Source organism: Scyliorhinus canicula, chromosome 10 (assembly GCF_902713615.1).
Source record: "Scyliorhinus canicula chromosome 10, sScyCan1.1, whole genome shotgun sequence".
In the NCBI taxonomy this organism is placed as follows: domain Eukaryota; kingdom Metazoa; phylum Chordata; class Chondrichthyes; order Carcharhiniformes; family Scyliorhinidae; genus Scyliorhinus; species Scyliorhinus canicula.
In genome coordinates this window covers 107,850,173-107,865,113 of record NC_052155.1, presented here as the reverse complement: position 1 = coordinate 107,865,113, position 14,941 = coordinate 107,850,173, and the positions used below count along the sequence as shown (strand labels likewise).

The 14,941-nt window shown below is 39.1% G+C and overlaps 2 protein-coding genes across 6 annotated transcripts in view; both read left to right on the top strand.

Moving 5' to 3' along the window:
- Positions 1-5,462, top strand: part of ppp1r42 (protein phosphatase 1, regulatory subunit 42) — a 236,261-nt gene extending 230,799 nt beyond the window's left edge. For all 3 annotated transcript variants that reach the window (XM_038809530.1, XM_038809529.1, XM_038809531.1), the window contains one exon: positions 3,840-5,462. In XM_038809530.1, coding sequence (XP_038665458.1) covers positions 3,840-3,852 — 13 coding nt within the window. In that variant the 3' untranslated portion in view covers positions 3,853-5,462. The remainder of the gene's footprint in view (positions 1-3,839) is intronic.
- Positions 5,463-9,516: 4,054 nt separating this feature from the next.
- On the top strand, positions 9,517-14,148 carry LOC119972941 (transcription factor 24-like). Of its 3 annotated transcripts, XM_038810475.1 has the most exons (4): positions 9,517-9,619; positions 10,126-10,587; positions 12,619-12,758; positions 13,573-14,148. In XM_038810475.1, exons 2-3 carry the CDS (start codon positions 10,165-10,167, stop codon positions 12,727-12,729), a joined length of 534 nt encoding a protein of 177 aa, XP_038666403.1. In that variant the 5' UTR covers positions 9,517-9,619; positions 10,126-10,164; the 3' UTR covers positions 12,730-12,758; positions 13,573-14,148. The 3 variants fall into 3 exon arrangements, with proteins under 3 accessions (XP_038666403.1, XP_038666402.1, XP_038666405.1); XM_038810474.1 differs by having other exon boundaries at positions 12,619-14,148; XM_038810477.1 differs by lacking the exon at positions 9,517-9,619 and adding an exon at positions 9,911-9,997 and having other exon boundaries at positions 12,619-14,148.
- The last annotated feature ends 793 nt before the right edge of the window (positions 14,149-14,941 follow it).

The window sequence follows — 14,941 nt, the reverse complement described above, 5'->3', positions numbered from 1 at the left end:
ACCCGCAGCGCAGGCTTGGGGGGGGCGGTCGGGGTCCAAGGAGGATGGGGGTGGCGCATGCCATGAAGTCCAGGGGGTTGCTGCGCGGCTGGGGGCGTATGCGCGGGCGTTCAGGCCAGCAACCTCCAGGGAGGTTGCCAGAGTCCGTGCCTCAGCTAGGCTGAGGGTGTTCTTTTCTAACAATCGTTGGCGGATAGAAGGGAGACTGCATGCCAGCCACGTAAGCGTCTCTGATTAGAAGTTCCATGTGCTCCGTCGCCGAAACTTGGAGACATGCGCACGTTCTCCCTAGAGTTGCGAGGGCCTGGTAAAACTCGTCGAGGGACTCACCAGGGAACTGTTGTCTGGTCGTCAGGAGATGCCGTGCGTCAACTTCGTTGACCGGCCGGAGAAAGTGTCCTTTGAGAATCTCCATGGCCGCATCAAAGTCGTCTTCGTCTTCGATCATTGCGTAGACCGATGTGCCCACGCATGAGTGGAGGATGTGGAGTTTCTGCTCCTTGGTGGGCTTGCCGGCTGCAGTCGTCAGGTAACTATTAAAACACGCCTGCCAGTGTTTAAAGATTGCAGACGCATTTGCAGCATGTGGGCTGGTGCGGAGGCAGTCAGGCTTGATGCGTAGCTCCATTCCAAAATTCTAGCTGATTAAATTGATGTACCATAAATTCGACTCAAGACACATTTAGGATCCGAACTGTGGCTTTAATCAGCTAGTTGTTAGCCCGGTGGTCGACTACAGAGAATGACCGACCGCCGGGAACTCTGGGTGAGGCGGGGCCTACTTGCCTCTCGACCAATTGGAGAGCAGTCACATGACTAGTCCAAACCAATCGGACGAGAGGCACATGACCAGCCAGAGCCAATGGGAAGCCAGTGCTCTGCACCAATGGCAGTGCTCATATCCATACCACCACAAGGCTGTTCTCTTCCTTCCATTTCGAGATGAGCTCCTCCCACTGCTGCCTCTCAATTTGACAAGCAAAACTCCCGGTAGAGAGACGTGGCGGAGGCAGTCTTCCAAGGCCTTCTTCCATTCTTATGTTGCTGCAGCCTCAAAAATCTATGTGCAGTTGAGCCTTTCTGACTCCTACTGGAGACCCTTTAATTATAAATCCTTCCGTTGACAGATCTGGTGCATGATCCTGCCCAGCCTAATTGGTTATGGAACCCAGAAGTGGGATGCTAATGCCACGGCTCAGTTAAAGAACCATGGCAAAGATTGCAGTAGATTTCAACACATTCACGATCCTCTAATACTTTCACTATTTCAGCAGGGACTAAGTGTTGAAAATTCTGCTCATTCTCTTTGACCCCCGAATACAATGGCCATTTGCTATAGATTCAATTGCCTTCCCTGGTTGTAGTTTCCAGCAGTGCCATATTATTCGCAACATCAACGTCCTAGCTGACCCTTAGCTGACTGCATATTCTCTCCTGCACCAAGATTACCTACTTCCACCTTCACAATATCATCTGGTTCTGTTCACATTCCGCCCATTTGCCGTGGAAACCCTCATTCATCCTTTTGTTACCTCCAGATTGGATTATTCCAAAGCTTTCCTGCATAGTTTCCCATTTTCCACTCTCCATTAACTTAAGCTCATTCAAAACCATGATGGCCATATCTGAACTCGCACCAAGGCTCTTTCACCCGCCCTGTGCTCACTCACGTATATTAGTGCGTATCAATACCTTGATTTTTAAATTCTAATATGCATGTACAAATTTCTCCCTGGGTCTGCAACTCCCCATCTCAGACTTCCAACATCCCTTCAACCCTCTGGAAACTGTGTTTTTCCAGGAATGGTCTCATGTGCATCCACCAGTTTGTTAGTGCCACCAGCGCTTATAGCTGCCTAGGCCCTGAGCCCTCCATTTCTCTGCCTACACCTTTCCACATTTCTCCTGGTTAGCACTGCTGCCTCACAGCAGCAGGGACCCGGATTCAATTCTGGACATGGGTGACTGGGAGTTTGCACGTTCTCCCTGTGTCTGCGTGGGTTTGCTCCCATAAGCCAAAGATGTGCAGGTTAGGTGGATTGGCCATGCTAAAATTGCCCCTTAATATCCATAGATTAAATGGGGTTACAGTGTAACGGGGATAGGGAGGGAGGAGTGGACGTAAGTAGGGTGCTCTTTTAGAGGGTAGGCACAGACACGGGACTGATTGGCCTCCTTCTGCACTGTAGGGATTCTATGATTCCTTTCAGGTGCTTCAAATGAACCTTCTGGTCAACTATCCATTCGTCTCCTTTGGCTCAATATCATTTTTTGTTTTCTGATTCTGATCCAATATCCCGAGATCCAATGTTTTGAGACATTTGGCTACCTTTAAGGTGCTTTTTAATGAACATTATTGTTGATATGTATTCTATAATACTACATTTTCTCATGAAAAATGTAGCTTTATGGTACCTTTTATACTATAACTTTAGTATAGCTATTTTTTTAACTTAGCATGCATACTCCAAATGCATTTAAATTTCAGTGATTGAGAGTGGAGCTCTACGTGTGTGTATGTTTGCATGTAAATGCAGAGATCTCCTGATGACAGATTGGTGGTGTAAGTAAGATGCTACTCACTGTGGTGATACTGTACTTACTGACCCAAGTTGGTTTTTGACTTGATAATTGCACTCAATGTATTTTTGTGTTCAACAAGTCACATTTAGGTTTAATGTTGTGTTAGTATTTTCTTTGTAAATTTTACTTGACCAACCTTTCTTCATTGAACCTAATGTCTTTACTGAACCTAAAATAAAGTTAGCAGTGGAAATGTTCACTGGTGATTCCAGCATTGAGTATCATTTGTGACTCCTATGCTACTGAAGCAGTTTGTGTCCCTATGCAGTTAGACATGGACAACATTCAGGTTAGGTCTGAGAAGTGACAAGTTACAGTCATACCACATAAGTGCCAGGCCATAACCACCTCTAACAAGAGAGAATCTAACCGTCTCCTCTTGACATTCACTGGTATTACTATTGCTGAATCCCCAACCATTACCCTGGGGGCTTACCATTGACCAGAAACGGAACCAGTCCGGTCATATAAACATGATAACTACAAGAGCAGGCCAGAGGCAGAGAATTCTGCAGTGATTAACTCACCTTTCTGACTCCTCAAAGACTGTCTACCAATTACAAGGCATAAGTCAGGAGTGTGATGGATTACTCTCCACTTGCCTGGATGAGTGTGGGCAACAACATTCCAGAAGCTCAACATTATTCAGGACAAAGCAGCCCGCTTGATTGGCACCCACCCCTCTCACCACCTTAAGCATTCACCCCCTCCGTTACTGATGCACAGTCTTGGCAGTGTGTACCATCCACAAAGGTGCATGGCAGCAACTCCCCTTCCTCACTCACAAATCCTGCCATCTAGAAGGACAACAAATCCAAACAAATCCAAATCCAAGGGCAGCAGTTGGATGGAAGCAACACTATCTGTAAGTTCCCCTCTAAACCACACACTATCCCGACTTGGAATTATATTTCTCTTCCTTCACTGGTATTGGGGCAACATCCTGGAACTCCTCCGTAACAGCAGTGGATGTACCTATACCATATGAACTGTTCAAGCCGCCTTCTCAAGGGCAATTAGGGATGGGCCACAGACTTTGCCAGGGAGACTCATATCCCATCAAAGAATAACAAATTTTGGAGTTGAAAGCAAATTACTGTCTGCTTTTACATTTATGAAATTGACGAAGCTGATATGGGAGAAGCATTCCTAAATTTCAATCTGAAAATAGGCATGTTAAAATCGTGCTTGTTCCTTTAGTTAATTGCTCGTTATTTTAAAAATGCGTTGAAAATTGCATATTTCTTCTACCACAGAATCGTGGCTTAAGGAAAGCTACCGCCTCTCTCTCAGTGCAGAATATTGCTCAGCCTCAGGCCCAACACCACTGATACTGCGAACAGTGAGACCGAAGATCCAAACATTGGAAAATATTGGAAATGCATTAGCCATATTTGGTTTTGCTTTGCGAGCATACGAATGTGATTATTTACTCGATTTTATTTAATAAATGTTGTGGTATCGAAGTACTTTGTCATTGAAATTTTAATAAATCATCTTTAACATTTAAGTTGGGCAGATTCATATAAGTTGATACATTGTAGCGTAAACCAAATGGTTTGTCAGCGAAGAGTTAGGTAATGAGTATTAATTTTCGCATCGTAATCAAGAAGTCCAACGTGTTACTACTTTCATTCCCTATGTTCCATATCAATGTATGATTATTTACTTTGTTACGATAGAATTTTTGTCAACCGTTCAATTAAGTTCTTTGCGCAATGATAAAAGAAAATAATTTATGTGATACTTTGTCAGAAGGACAATTGAACACATTTGCAGAGTTCAGACTAACTTGGCTGAAAACCGAGCTGAGCTGCTGCGACAGTCAGTGTTATTGTCAGATTCACCTGATTGCTGTACCTTTGCTTCAGTTGGTTTTAAATATATTTCATTTCTATATGTATGAAAACGAAATGAAAAAAAGTGCATAAATTTGGAGTAGAAAATCACTATAACCCCGTTCTCCCTGCTATTAACGGCATGCGGGCAGTCATTTATATATTCTATTCTTTAAAATAAATGGATGAACACTATAACGAACATTTTAGTGTTGACTGCGCTTGAGAAAGATAAATGGTTGTTACAGTAGTCGGGAATATTTTGGTTACATTTTACCCAGCCATGATGGTGTATAAATATATATATATTAAAAGCAAGAAGAGTCATAGACTTGAGTAGAACAAAGAACAAAGAACAATACAGCACAAGAACAGGCCCTTCGGCCCTCCAGGCCTGTACTGGTTATGATACCAATTTTTGCCAAAACCCTCGGCACGTCCCTGTGCCGTATCCCTCTATAAAAGAAAGAATAGGTTAACACTTTCTTTCTCCACAGACACTGCCAGATCTGTTATGTTTTTTCCAGAATATTCTACTTTTATTTCATAGTATAGATATACTCGCGTTGCTCAAATTGTTAATGAGGCCATGCAGTAAATTACATTTTGAAGCATTGTTAGTTATGTAGACAGACAATCGTTTAACAAATTAGACTATTTAGGAACATTTTATCAGGAATTTTTAACGCTCAAATTGCATTTTTAAACCATAAATTATATACTCAATATAATATTTTATGATAAATGCCAGCTTTCAGTAATTCCTATAGTGAATAAATGCAAGACGGAAATAGTTAATAATATATCACGGTTAGAATGCACGGGAATAAAACCACGTTATTTGTCAGTAATATTTTAACATGTTTCCTGTAATAAACTAATAAATTGTTTTCATAATTTTGAATATAAAAGAAACATGAACATGATTTTTGTAGATGTATCATGAGAAACATCTTAGGGGCAGCAGGGTAGCATGGTGGTTAGCATAAATGCTTCACAGCTCCAGGGTCCCAGGTTCGATTCCCGGCTGGGTCACTGTCTGTGTGGAGTCTGCACGTCCTCCCCCTGTGTGCGTGGGTTTCCTCCGGGTGCTCCGGTTTCCTCCCACAGTCCAAAGATGTGCGGGTTAGGTGGATTGGCCATGCTAAATTGCCCGTAGTGTCCTAATAAAAAGTAAGGTTGGGGGGGTGGGTGTTGGTTTACGGGCATAGGGTGGATAAGTGGGTTTGAGTAGGGTGATCATGGCTCGGCACAACATTGAGGGCCGAAGGGCCTGTTCTGTGCTGTACTGTTCTATGTTCTATGTTCTAAACACTATTACGTTAAGTGCGTTGAACGAATACCGGTGTTTTTGTTGATGAGTTACGTTTTCTTCGAATTGGGGTGGGGTATAGAATTGTTCCTCTGTATTTCTGTTTATATCACTAGATAGGTATTTGATATAACTGTAATCAATTAATTGTTAAATATTATTAATACTGTACACAATTGACACTAATTACGCTGATGTTTTTAAATTCAATCAAATATGAAATGTCACGCACATTGCACAAGTTACGCCATCAAATGTGGTGTGAAATATGTTAAACCACATGCCTGTGTGCCCTTTATCTATTTAAAATAAGTGTTACATTTTAGTTGCAAACAGCATGTTGAAAGTGAAGGACATAATTTCAGTCGTTTTCCAAGTTAATGAAAATACCCGGTCTCCATCTGTGTGTAGTCAATAACAAATTGTTGCGTTGAATTAATTATTTTACAAATATATGCGTGTTATTTTAACCAACTCTATATTTCTGTTTTGCAACCGATTCACATTATTACCGTTGAATAATTTGGGGGTCATGTGTTTTATGAACTGTTGATTTAACAAAACTATAATAGGCCGTGTACACAGATGTGTACACCGATAGCATTAATCATTCTAAGCTTTTCTGAATGAGTTTTCATAATTGTTCAGCGCTCCTACTCCCGCCACCAAAGTTCTCTCTACCCGAAGTCTATTTAAACAGATTGATTGGACTTTGCATGTTCCGCGTAGTTACCCATGGATAATCTAGGTCGTTTTGAAAAGAGTGATTGTGTAGTATGTAGGCAGTTAAATTTCTCAACATTCATTTCTGAACAATTATAGAGATGCTTCAAAATGTTTGATGTACATCATTTATTAAATATATTACTTTATATTGGAGATTGTCTTATTGTTTTCACAAAAATTGAATTTTCTATCATCGCATTCAGTCAATTTTTACCTTCTACGCGGAATCTTACAAAATTCATATATTGCTGTTTTATTGTGATAACCCCAGCTGAAAGATACATGTAGATTTTGAAAGTCTGATCGCTATAATATTACGAGTTAATTGTAAGTTTAAGGGAACTTTATTTCTGGCCAGGTATTATATGCTGTTTTGCATTGACATAGATTTAGAAAAATGTGGAGTAATATTCGTGCATGCACAGATATTTTAAAAAATGGTTTGCATTCAGTTAACCCATAAAACAGATTAATTCTGAAACATGTTTCAAATTGCCATTGTGTGGAATTTGAGAGCAGCCGATTATGTCTTGAAGTGTTATTTTTATATAGAATCAGTAGGGCTATCTGCTTATATTCACCTGAAGTATCATCACAATTCTGAAGATGTATTGTATTAAACTAATAAAGCATTCATGTCAGTTGCGTATTCAAAGACATCACCACAGATATATTAGAATAAATACTTAAAATGACATGATCACGAACGATATCTAAAAACCAAGAAGCATCTGTAGAGGAGAAACATATCGCTATCTATCGTCTCAGGCTCGGAGGACCGGCCGTTTTTGAATTGCAAAATATAATTTGTTTTGAACATGTTTCTTCTCGTACCAACACTTTTACTGCATGTTTGAAAGTTTATATGCTCTTCTAATTTCTGTGAATTTGTACATCGCTATTTCAGCATTATGTATTGTGCAGGACAAACATTAACTTTATGAGTTTGTTCTGGATAACATACACTGTTTAATCTTTGTTCTAAAAAACAGAATTTTTTAATCGTAACCTCCTGTAAAAATGTTTCAAATGTGTCTCAGGCTTTCATTTTATTCTGTTGTCTGCAAATCGTTTTATTTTGCTTAATAAATGTCGAAGTATCGATTTTAGTCATTTCATAAACTTAGAATGTTACAAGTTTTACTTTACTAAGTACTGTGTATTATGCACCATTTTCATTTTGTTGGCACAACCTTACTAGGACAATAATACCGTTTTTATCTGTTGTTGATAATCTGGCGATAAAACATTTCAAGAAAACCTTGCTACAGTATTTACTCTAATGCACAAGATAATTGTTTTCGGAGAGAGAATCCCAATATGCTTTGGAGATCGAGTTCACACCATTGCTATGTAGACAATGGAAAATGTTCAGGTTTTTTGGCCAATGAATCTAATTGTATTACTTAATGCGTCTGATGATGAAGCTAGGAGCAGACGGCACGGTTGCAAAGTGGTTAGCACTGCTGCCTCACAGCCCCAGGACCCGCGTTCCATCCTGGCTCTGGGGTGTGGAGTTTGCACATTCTCCCTGTGTTTGCCTGGGTTTCACCACCACAACCCAAAGATGTGCAGGTTAGGTGGATTGGCCACGCTAAATTGCCCCTTAATTGGAGGAAAAAGTAAGTTAGGAATATTCTGATTGTAATCTAGTTTATTGCTGGTATTCTGTACTTTAGAAAAAAAAACCGACTGATATATTAAATATATTTGATCTGCGTAAATTCCATTTCAAATGTAACACAAGCTGTGCCGTGATTCGTCTTGCTCCCCAAAGATTGGAGGATTAATTAATAACTGGCTCATATTTTAAAATTATGACTTTAAAAATAAATCAAAACCAACAGATAAAGGGATTGCTGCACCGACACTGATAACCGCCTTTTTCTGTTTTAATGACACATAATTGCCGGGTGACTAGTTATTTTCTAATCGTTTTCCAAAAATTCTGCTAATAATGGATATTGTCATCTATGTAACAAAACCGTTCTACATTTTAATTATGATGTTTGGGATTTCATTCAAATAATTATTACTCTGCGTTATCTGTCAACCTTTTGAATAAAACTGTTAAGAATTTTCTTCATTTATTAATTTATCATTAATAATTTCATTGGTTTCGAGTTTAAAACAGATCCGTGACGGCAAAGATTCCACATTACAAGCCAAATATAGTGCAATGTCTACTGTTTAATTACTACAACACACTGTCCGAACATGACTCCACATAATTTCGGCGATGTACACTCAGCAAATGAGATTAAAAATTAAATCATAAGTAACTGGCGGATCGGTATTCAGACAGGAAGAGCTAATTAATATGCTCGCAACTGTGAAGAAAACAATGAAAATTCGTGTCTTCTGGCAATATAATTTGATACAAATTATCAAAAAGGAATTTGAGAAAGGTGTTACTATCTCATCTTTATACCAACAACATTTATTGTAGCCAGTACCAAAGGAGATACATATATACCATGAATTGTGCTTTTAGAAAGAAGACATTAGCTAAACTTCTAGAAGAATCGCGGGTTAATTCATGGTTTTATGGAGCACTTCCTACTCGCTACACATTTATATTGCGAACTAGGCAGTTAAAGACATTGGCCTGCCTTTATAAAATCTGAAAGTTTTCCCATTCACAATAGTTCGTTTTGGTTGCTGAAACATAATTTTTGCCAGCTATTAGCCGCCTTGTTAAAACTTATGTTCAGATGATTGTTCAGATGTGGTTAAACATTTCATATATATAAATATTATCTTTCTTTTGTTTAAATGCAATCTCCGGGGGTCATAAAATAGGATGTGGCCTCTTTAAGGAGGTTGGCCTTGGTGTCCCATTACTTGTTAGTGAGTGCTGGCTACACAGTGATTAATTGGTTTTCAGTGTAGAAACTGTCAGCGCTTTGTGCTGTCAATGAGTGGCTCCAGAGGCTGCCGGGCTCATTCAGGTGTGTACTCAACGCTTTCCGCCAGCAGTGCTCAACGCTGAAATCATTACAAGCATTGCTTTATAAAAGGTTCATCTTAGTTGATAGAACGGATCCATTCCTGAATTCTAACCAGCAGGAGAACACGTTGCGACATGGGAAGCTTGTCATAGTGCTGATCCCGCTGTATACAGCATACGGTATATTCGTTGCTCCATTGGTGCAAAAAGGTAATCTCAAAGCCGAATATGTAACACACTCGTGTACGTCTCCCTGTCTCACTATATATAGGATCACGATATCTGTCCCCACTTATGATGAATTCAGGACACTTATGTCCTGCTTTTAGAAAACATGACATCAATTAGAATTCTGAAAGAGTCGCTGTTATTTTTTTACGTTTTGAAAGCATTTCCTACTCTTTGCAGTCAGATTTCTGAATGTAATCTATTTAGTGGACTTTCCTGCGTTTTATCAGAGTTATCAGATAGCCAGAAGCCGATTGGTTCGTCCGTGTAAAATGTGCACAACGCAAAGACCACCGATAGTTCATTAACCACGTGTGTTGAATTAGAGCTTTATCTACCAACTTTATCTACCACAGATAGGTACAAAATGTAATAAACTGTTTACATAGAGTACCAGGATAATTGACTTTTCTGTCGAGTGGAAATTACAAAGAAATTGGTCGATTTAAAAATACTTTTAGCATGTAGCAGTTTGTGTTTGTTTTCAGATTGATGCTTTCCCATGACTGTTGCGTTTGATCCGGGGAATGGTTCAGCCTAAGAAAAGTCCAATGGATTCCGCTGCAGTTCCAAAGGCCACGATCGAAGACAGTCCTGGGTCCAGCCCGAGCTCGGATCCTGACTCTTTGAGCTGTCCCACTCGAAAGCACTCGGAATTGGCCTCTCGCTCGAAAGCGGTGCGTATGAGGGGCAGGCCTGCAGCAGCAAACGCAGCCCGGGAGCGGAGCCGAGTACAAACCCTGAGGCATGCCTTCTTAGAGCTACAAAAAACTCTACCCTCAGTCCCTCCGGACACCAAACTGTCCAAACTGGACGTCCTAATCCTGGCAACCACCTACATTGCACATTTGACCCGTACCCTAGACGACAGTCTGGAGGAGGGAGAAGGTCGGAGATCTGCTGAGTTAATGCACTCCCTCAAAGTGGATGGATATCTGCACCCGGTCAAAGTAAGAACTCAGCATTGCCCTTCTGCATTGTGAAAAATATTTTAAAATTGTTTCAAAAGCCAATTATACAATCTAATCTAATTATCTGTTTTAATCATTAACGTTTATGAAATGTCCTCTGGGTGATTATTTCAAGCACTGATCTTTCCAGCCTTCAAAATTCAGACCATTTTCAGTCACACGAAGCATAGTCCATTAAATAAACGTTAGAATTGAAAACGTGATGCATAGTTTTCTTCCATAACTTCCTGTCAAATTTAATCTTACATACAGTGGACTTTGATACGTAAAGGAATCATCGCGTCACTTTGGACAAAACAAATGCTGATGATCTGAAAATGCTGAGCGCATGACGCCATCCAGCAGACAGAAAGGCATCAGTGAAACCTGGTGTTAATTTGATGTACATGTAGAAAAAAGATTATGATCACACTGCCTTACGCTATTGAGCTTTACTCTTGTGAAAATAGGTTCACATTTCACTTTTCCACTTTACAAAACCATAAAGCTAATAATCTGCATCAATTATTCTATATGTCGATTATTTTCAGGGCATTATTTCAGAGATAGTATAGGGATTATAGAAAATGTGACGTTTTCACCTAAAATGATTTGACGCTCTCAATTTAGACCTTGGACCTTTTGCGCTATAATCTTAAAACTGCTCGCCTTCTATGGAGTTATCCCAAGGTTCTGGGATCTAGGAATGAAGGTAGCAGTTGTCTGGGAAAAAAAAGTCAGTATTTTTTGAAAGTTGGAGAATATTGGGACATTTGATGTGTTTTGTTTGGGAGTGCTGATAACAGGTCCATGGATTTCCTTTTAAGATGCACCAAAACTAAAGATCAAGTTTTTTTAAGAGTTCTAATCTGGATAGGAAAGCGTTTATGAAACAATTTTGTTATGTCTTTCACGTATTTTGAAGAGCACAGGTACAGAACTTTCAAATATTCCAGTTTTGACGCATTTAGTTTTCGGCACTTTATCCGATTCAAATAGTTCCTCGATAACAAACATAGTTAACTCCAATGTCTCCTTAACCAAGACGAATGGTGCATGTAACCATCTAAAATGGTACGATTTCCAATGTAACGGGGAGTATTTTGTCGCAACCCTTTACTTCAGCGACCGATGTTGATTCCTCACCCCTCATCCTTCCATGTTAATGTTTTCAGAAATTTGAATTCAGCTCTGTATAGCATAAAACATTCGGTTGCATAGTGAACCGGTGTGTGGCGACTAGGGGATTTTCACTAACTTCATTGCAGCCTACTTGTGACAACAATAAATATTATTATAATGTAACATTTTGGTATTTGCAAAGAGATTACAGACTACACAATTTATGTTTTCAAATAGTTGTCGATTTTTTTTAAAAGCTGAAAATCACTCCTGTTGCCAGTCTGAAGATTCATCGCTCAGGATCAACAGATCTCTCGAGGCAAATAGAATGATTAACTATAAATATGAATTTAAAAATGGGAAATGGTGCAGCTCCTTTAGATATAACTCAATTTCCTAAGCGCCTCCTGTGGTATATTGTCGACGATACTACTAATAGCTGTCAATACAGTTCCTCGTTTGTTTTATATTTACTGCGTTCAATTGGTAAGGATTGGATTTGTAATTTTATTGTTTACATGAGAAGTGGAAACGACAATTTCAAGAACAAAATGAAAGCGTTCAGAAAAGGTGTTGTGGGCGGGATGGAGGAGCTGGCTGCATTCTACCCATCGTTTTGTGCAGAATCAGATTTGGATGGAAATCGGTATATATATACTGAAAGTAAATATGAAAACTATCCCAACAACTCTAAACAATTTCTTAACTCAATAGCACTCACCGAATTGTTATTTAACTTGTCGAACAAAAGAAACCCGTTTCGCTGCAACAAACGGAAATGGACATATAACCGGTTGAAATCAACTGGCTTGATTGTCACGGATATGTTGTCTGTCTATAAAATCCATAGCGCTCCCAGACATATATTAACAAACAAATGATAAACATATTTTTGTTTCTGAATTTCAGAAGTGGCCGATGCGATCCCGCTTGTACGTTGGCGCAACAGGTCAATTTTTGAATTCGGGTCAATCAGAGAATCAAACTCCAGGAGAGACGATCAACCCCGATCATGTCTAAGTGGGCTACTTCACAAAACTCATCGCATGGTATTTATACTGATTAGAACCGAGTACAATTGCCAACTTCACCACCATTGCTGTTTTGATTGAATTCTTTAAAGAGCAAACTATCCATTTCAAGGTGCAGTTATCCTAAATAAATTATTAAACCCGATATATAGCTAAATTAAAATATTGAAATAAATGTAGCGTATTTGAAATTGATCTACAAAATTGTTTAATGTTCTGCATATTCAAAGTATAATCTCCAAATATTTCACGCGATTTATGACCGAGGTGTTCGTTTAAAATGTTTGTAAATACCGATGATATGTACATGGACTGTGATAAAGCCATCCGCCCATTCATTTTATTTTGTCAATGAAATCCGAATTGTCGACTAAGAAGTACTAGCGCTTGCAAATCTGTAAAGTGCAGAAGCTAATGTTTTCAGTTCAAGTGTTTCTCTGTCCAATAGTGTCGAAAGGATGGGGGTTGGTTTCTAGTAATGAAGTCTCGGCCTGGCTGATCGGCTATGCACTTTCAATTTCCATAGGTTTGCACTAAATTCAAGAATCAACAAATAGCAGCAAAATATTGTTGTGCACGGCCGGGTTCTGTGGATGTGTACAACGTTTTGACCATTAGAGCTTTTAAAAAGTGTCCCATTCTAATTCAACTTAGACATGATTGATACCTTCTTTTATAGCTGCGGACAGTTGAGCACAGGGCGGACAACGCTTTACACTGAAGTGTTAAATGAAATTAATCAAGTTATTGTGTCAAATTTGTTAACATTTATTAGAAACATTCAACATTATTCTGACCATTCTTTTTTTTTATTATTTTGACCATTCTTAAGACAAGCAGACAAGCATGTATTGTTACAAAGTAAAATGCAACAGATGCTGGAAATCTGAAACAGAAATTACAGGAAATACTCGGCAAGCCACATAGCGTTTGTGGAGAGTTAACGCTTCAGGTGCAACTGAGGAAAGGTAATCGAACTGAAAGGTTACGCGTGTGCTGCTGCTACATTGAATTGCCTTTTTCATGGATACAGAGATAATCGTAATGAGTACACATTTTTGGAAGATTAATCTACATTTGTATTTAATTTATACTGTACTGACCGCAAATAAAACGGGCATGTTTATTTCACCTGTTTGATTCATCATTTAACGATGCTTAGTCGAAAGCCTCAATATGTTCAGCAATTGTTGAGAATGAAAGCATGGATCAGTGTCTTTATTGGTTCAATTACTCGGGAGTTTGGATAGAAAGTAACGTTACAATGAAGAACCACGCAGATTGTAATCTGTTAGTGTGCCGACATTTCCACATTTATGTCCACCTCTGTTTTAAAGACCGGACTTTGAACTCTTGATGAACTAAACTGTATAAAAAGGGGTCGGCTGAAAACAAATCTACAACTTGATGCGCATGCAAGAAATATATATATATATATAAATATTTTAACCAGCCATACCTTCATATTAATACATTGACCAACGTACTGTAATTGCAGTAATATCGAATGACACTGCCCCATAATTGTAATGTATATTATTTGGATGCTGTTACGATTCAATGGAACGTTCTGTGACTGTAGCAGATTTTGTTGAGAAGTGTTGATTCATGTACAAACGCATTCAACCACAAAATATAGAACACGTCACGTTGCACAAGCCTTTAAATCTGATTTATAAAATCGATTTTTAAAAAACATAGATTTGAAACTGACAGCCGTCTGAAATACCACGCATGGCTTCTGACTACCCAAGCACCACACTAATTCTGAAAACGGACTTTGAGGTGTATGTTCGGCAACATAAATGTTTCCAATGCCGTTAATGTTCTTAACTTTCCGTCAAACATCATTTGGCGGGCTTTCACTTATTAATGACATCAAAATACGTAGCACTGTTGAAACATGTAAAATGTGAAATTAATTATGTTTAACCAGGTAGTTATATAAGTCATTTGAAATTTATTGGCCAGATTTGTTTCTAACGTTTGTCTGGGCTGAAAAATGTAACATGCTAATCTTACGACATTTTGAATGTGATGATTAAATGTTGCTGCAATTTGCCAGGGCGTATATTTGTGCAAATCTATTAAACACACATTGCAAAACTCGTTCTAGCCAATAGAAGGCCTGCATGAATAAAGCTAGTTATACAGTTGAAAGCCACTCAGTAAAATTCATGTCCCCGTTAACGCCTCCACTC

Bases quoted from the DNA above. Each gene is read 5' to 3' on its own strand.
- LOC119972941 (XM_038810475.1), top strand. From the start codon at position 10,165: ATGGTTCAGCCTAAGAAAAGTCCAATGGATTCCGCTGCAGTTCCAAAG. The intron at 10,588-12,618 runs GTAAGAACTCAG...TCTGAATTTCAG, and splicing joins GATATCTGCACCCGGTCAAA to AAGTGGCCGATGCGATCCCG.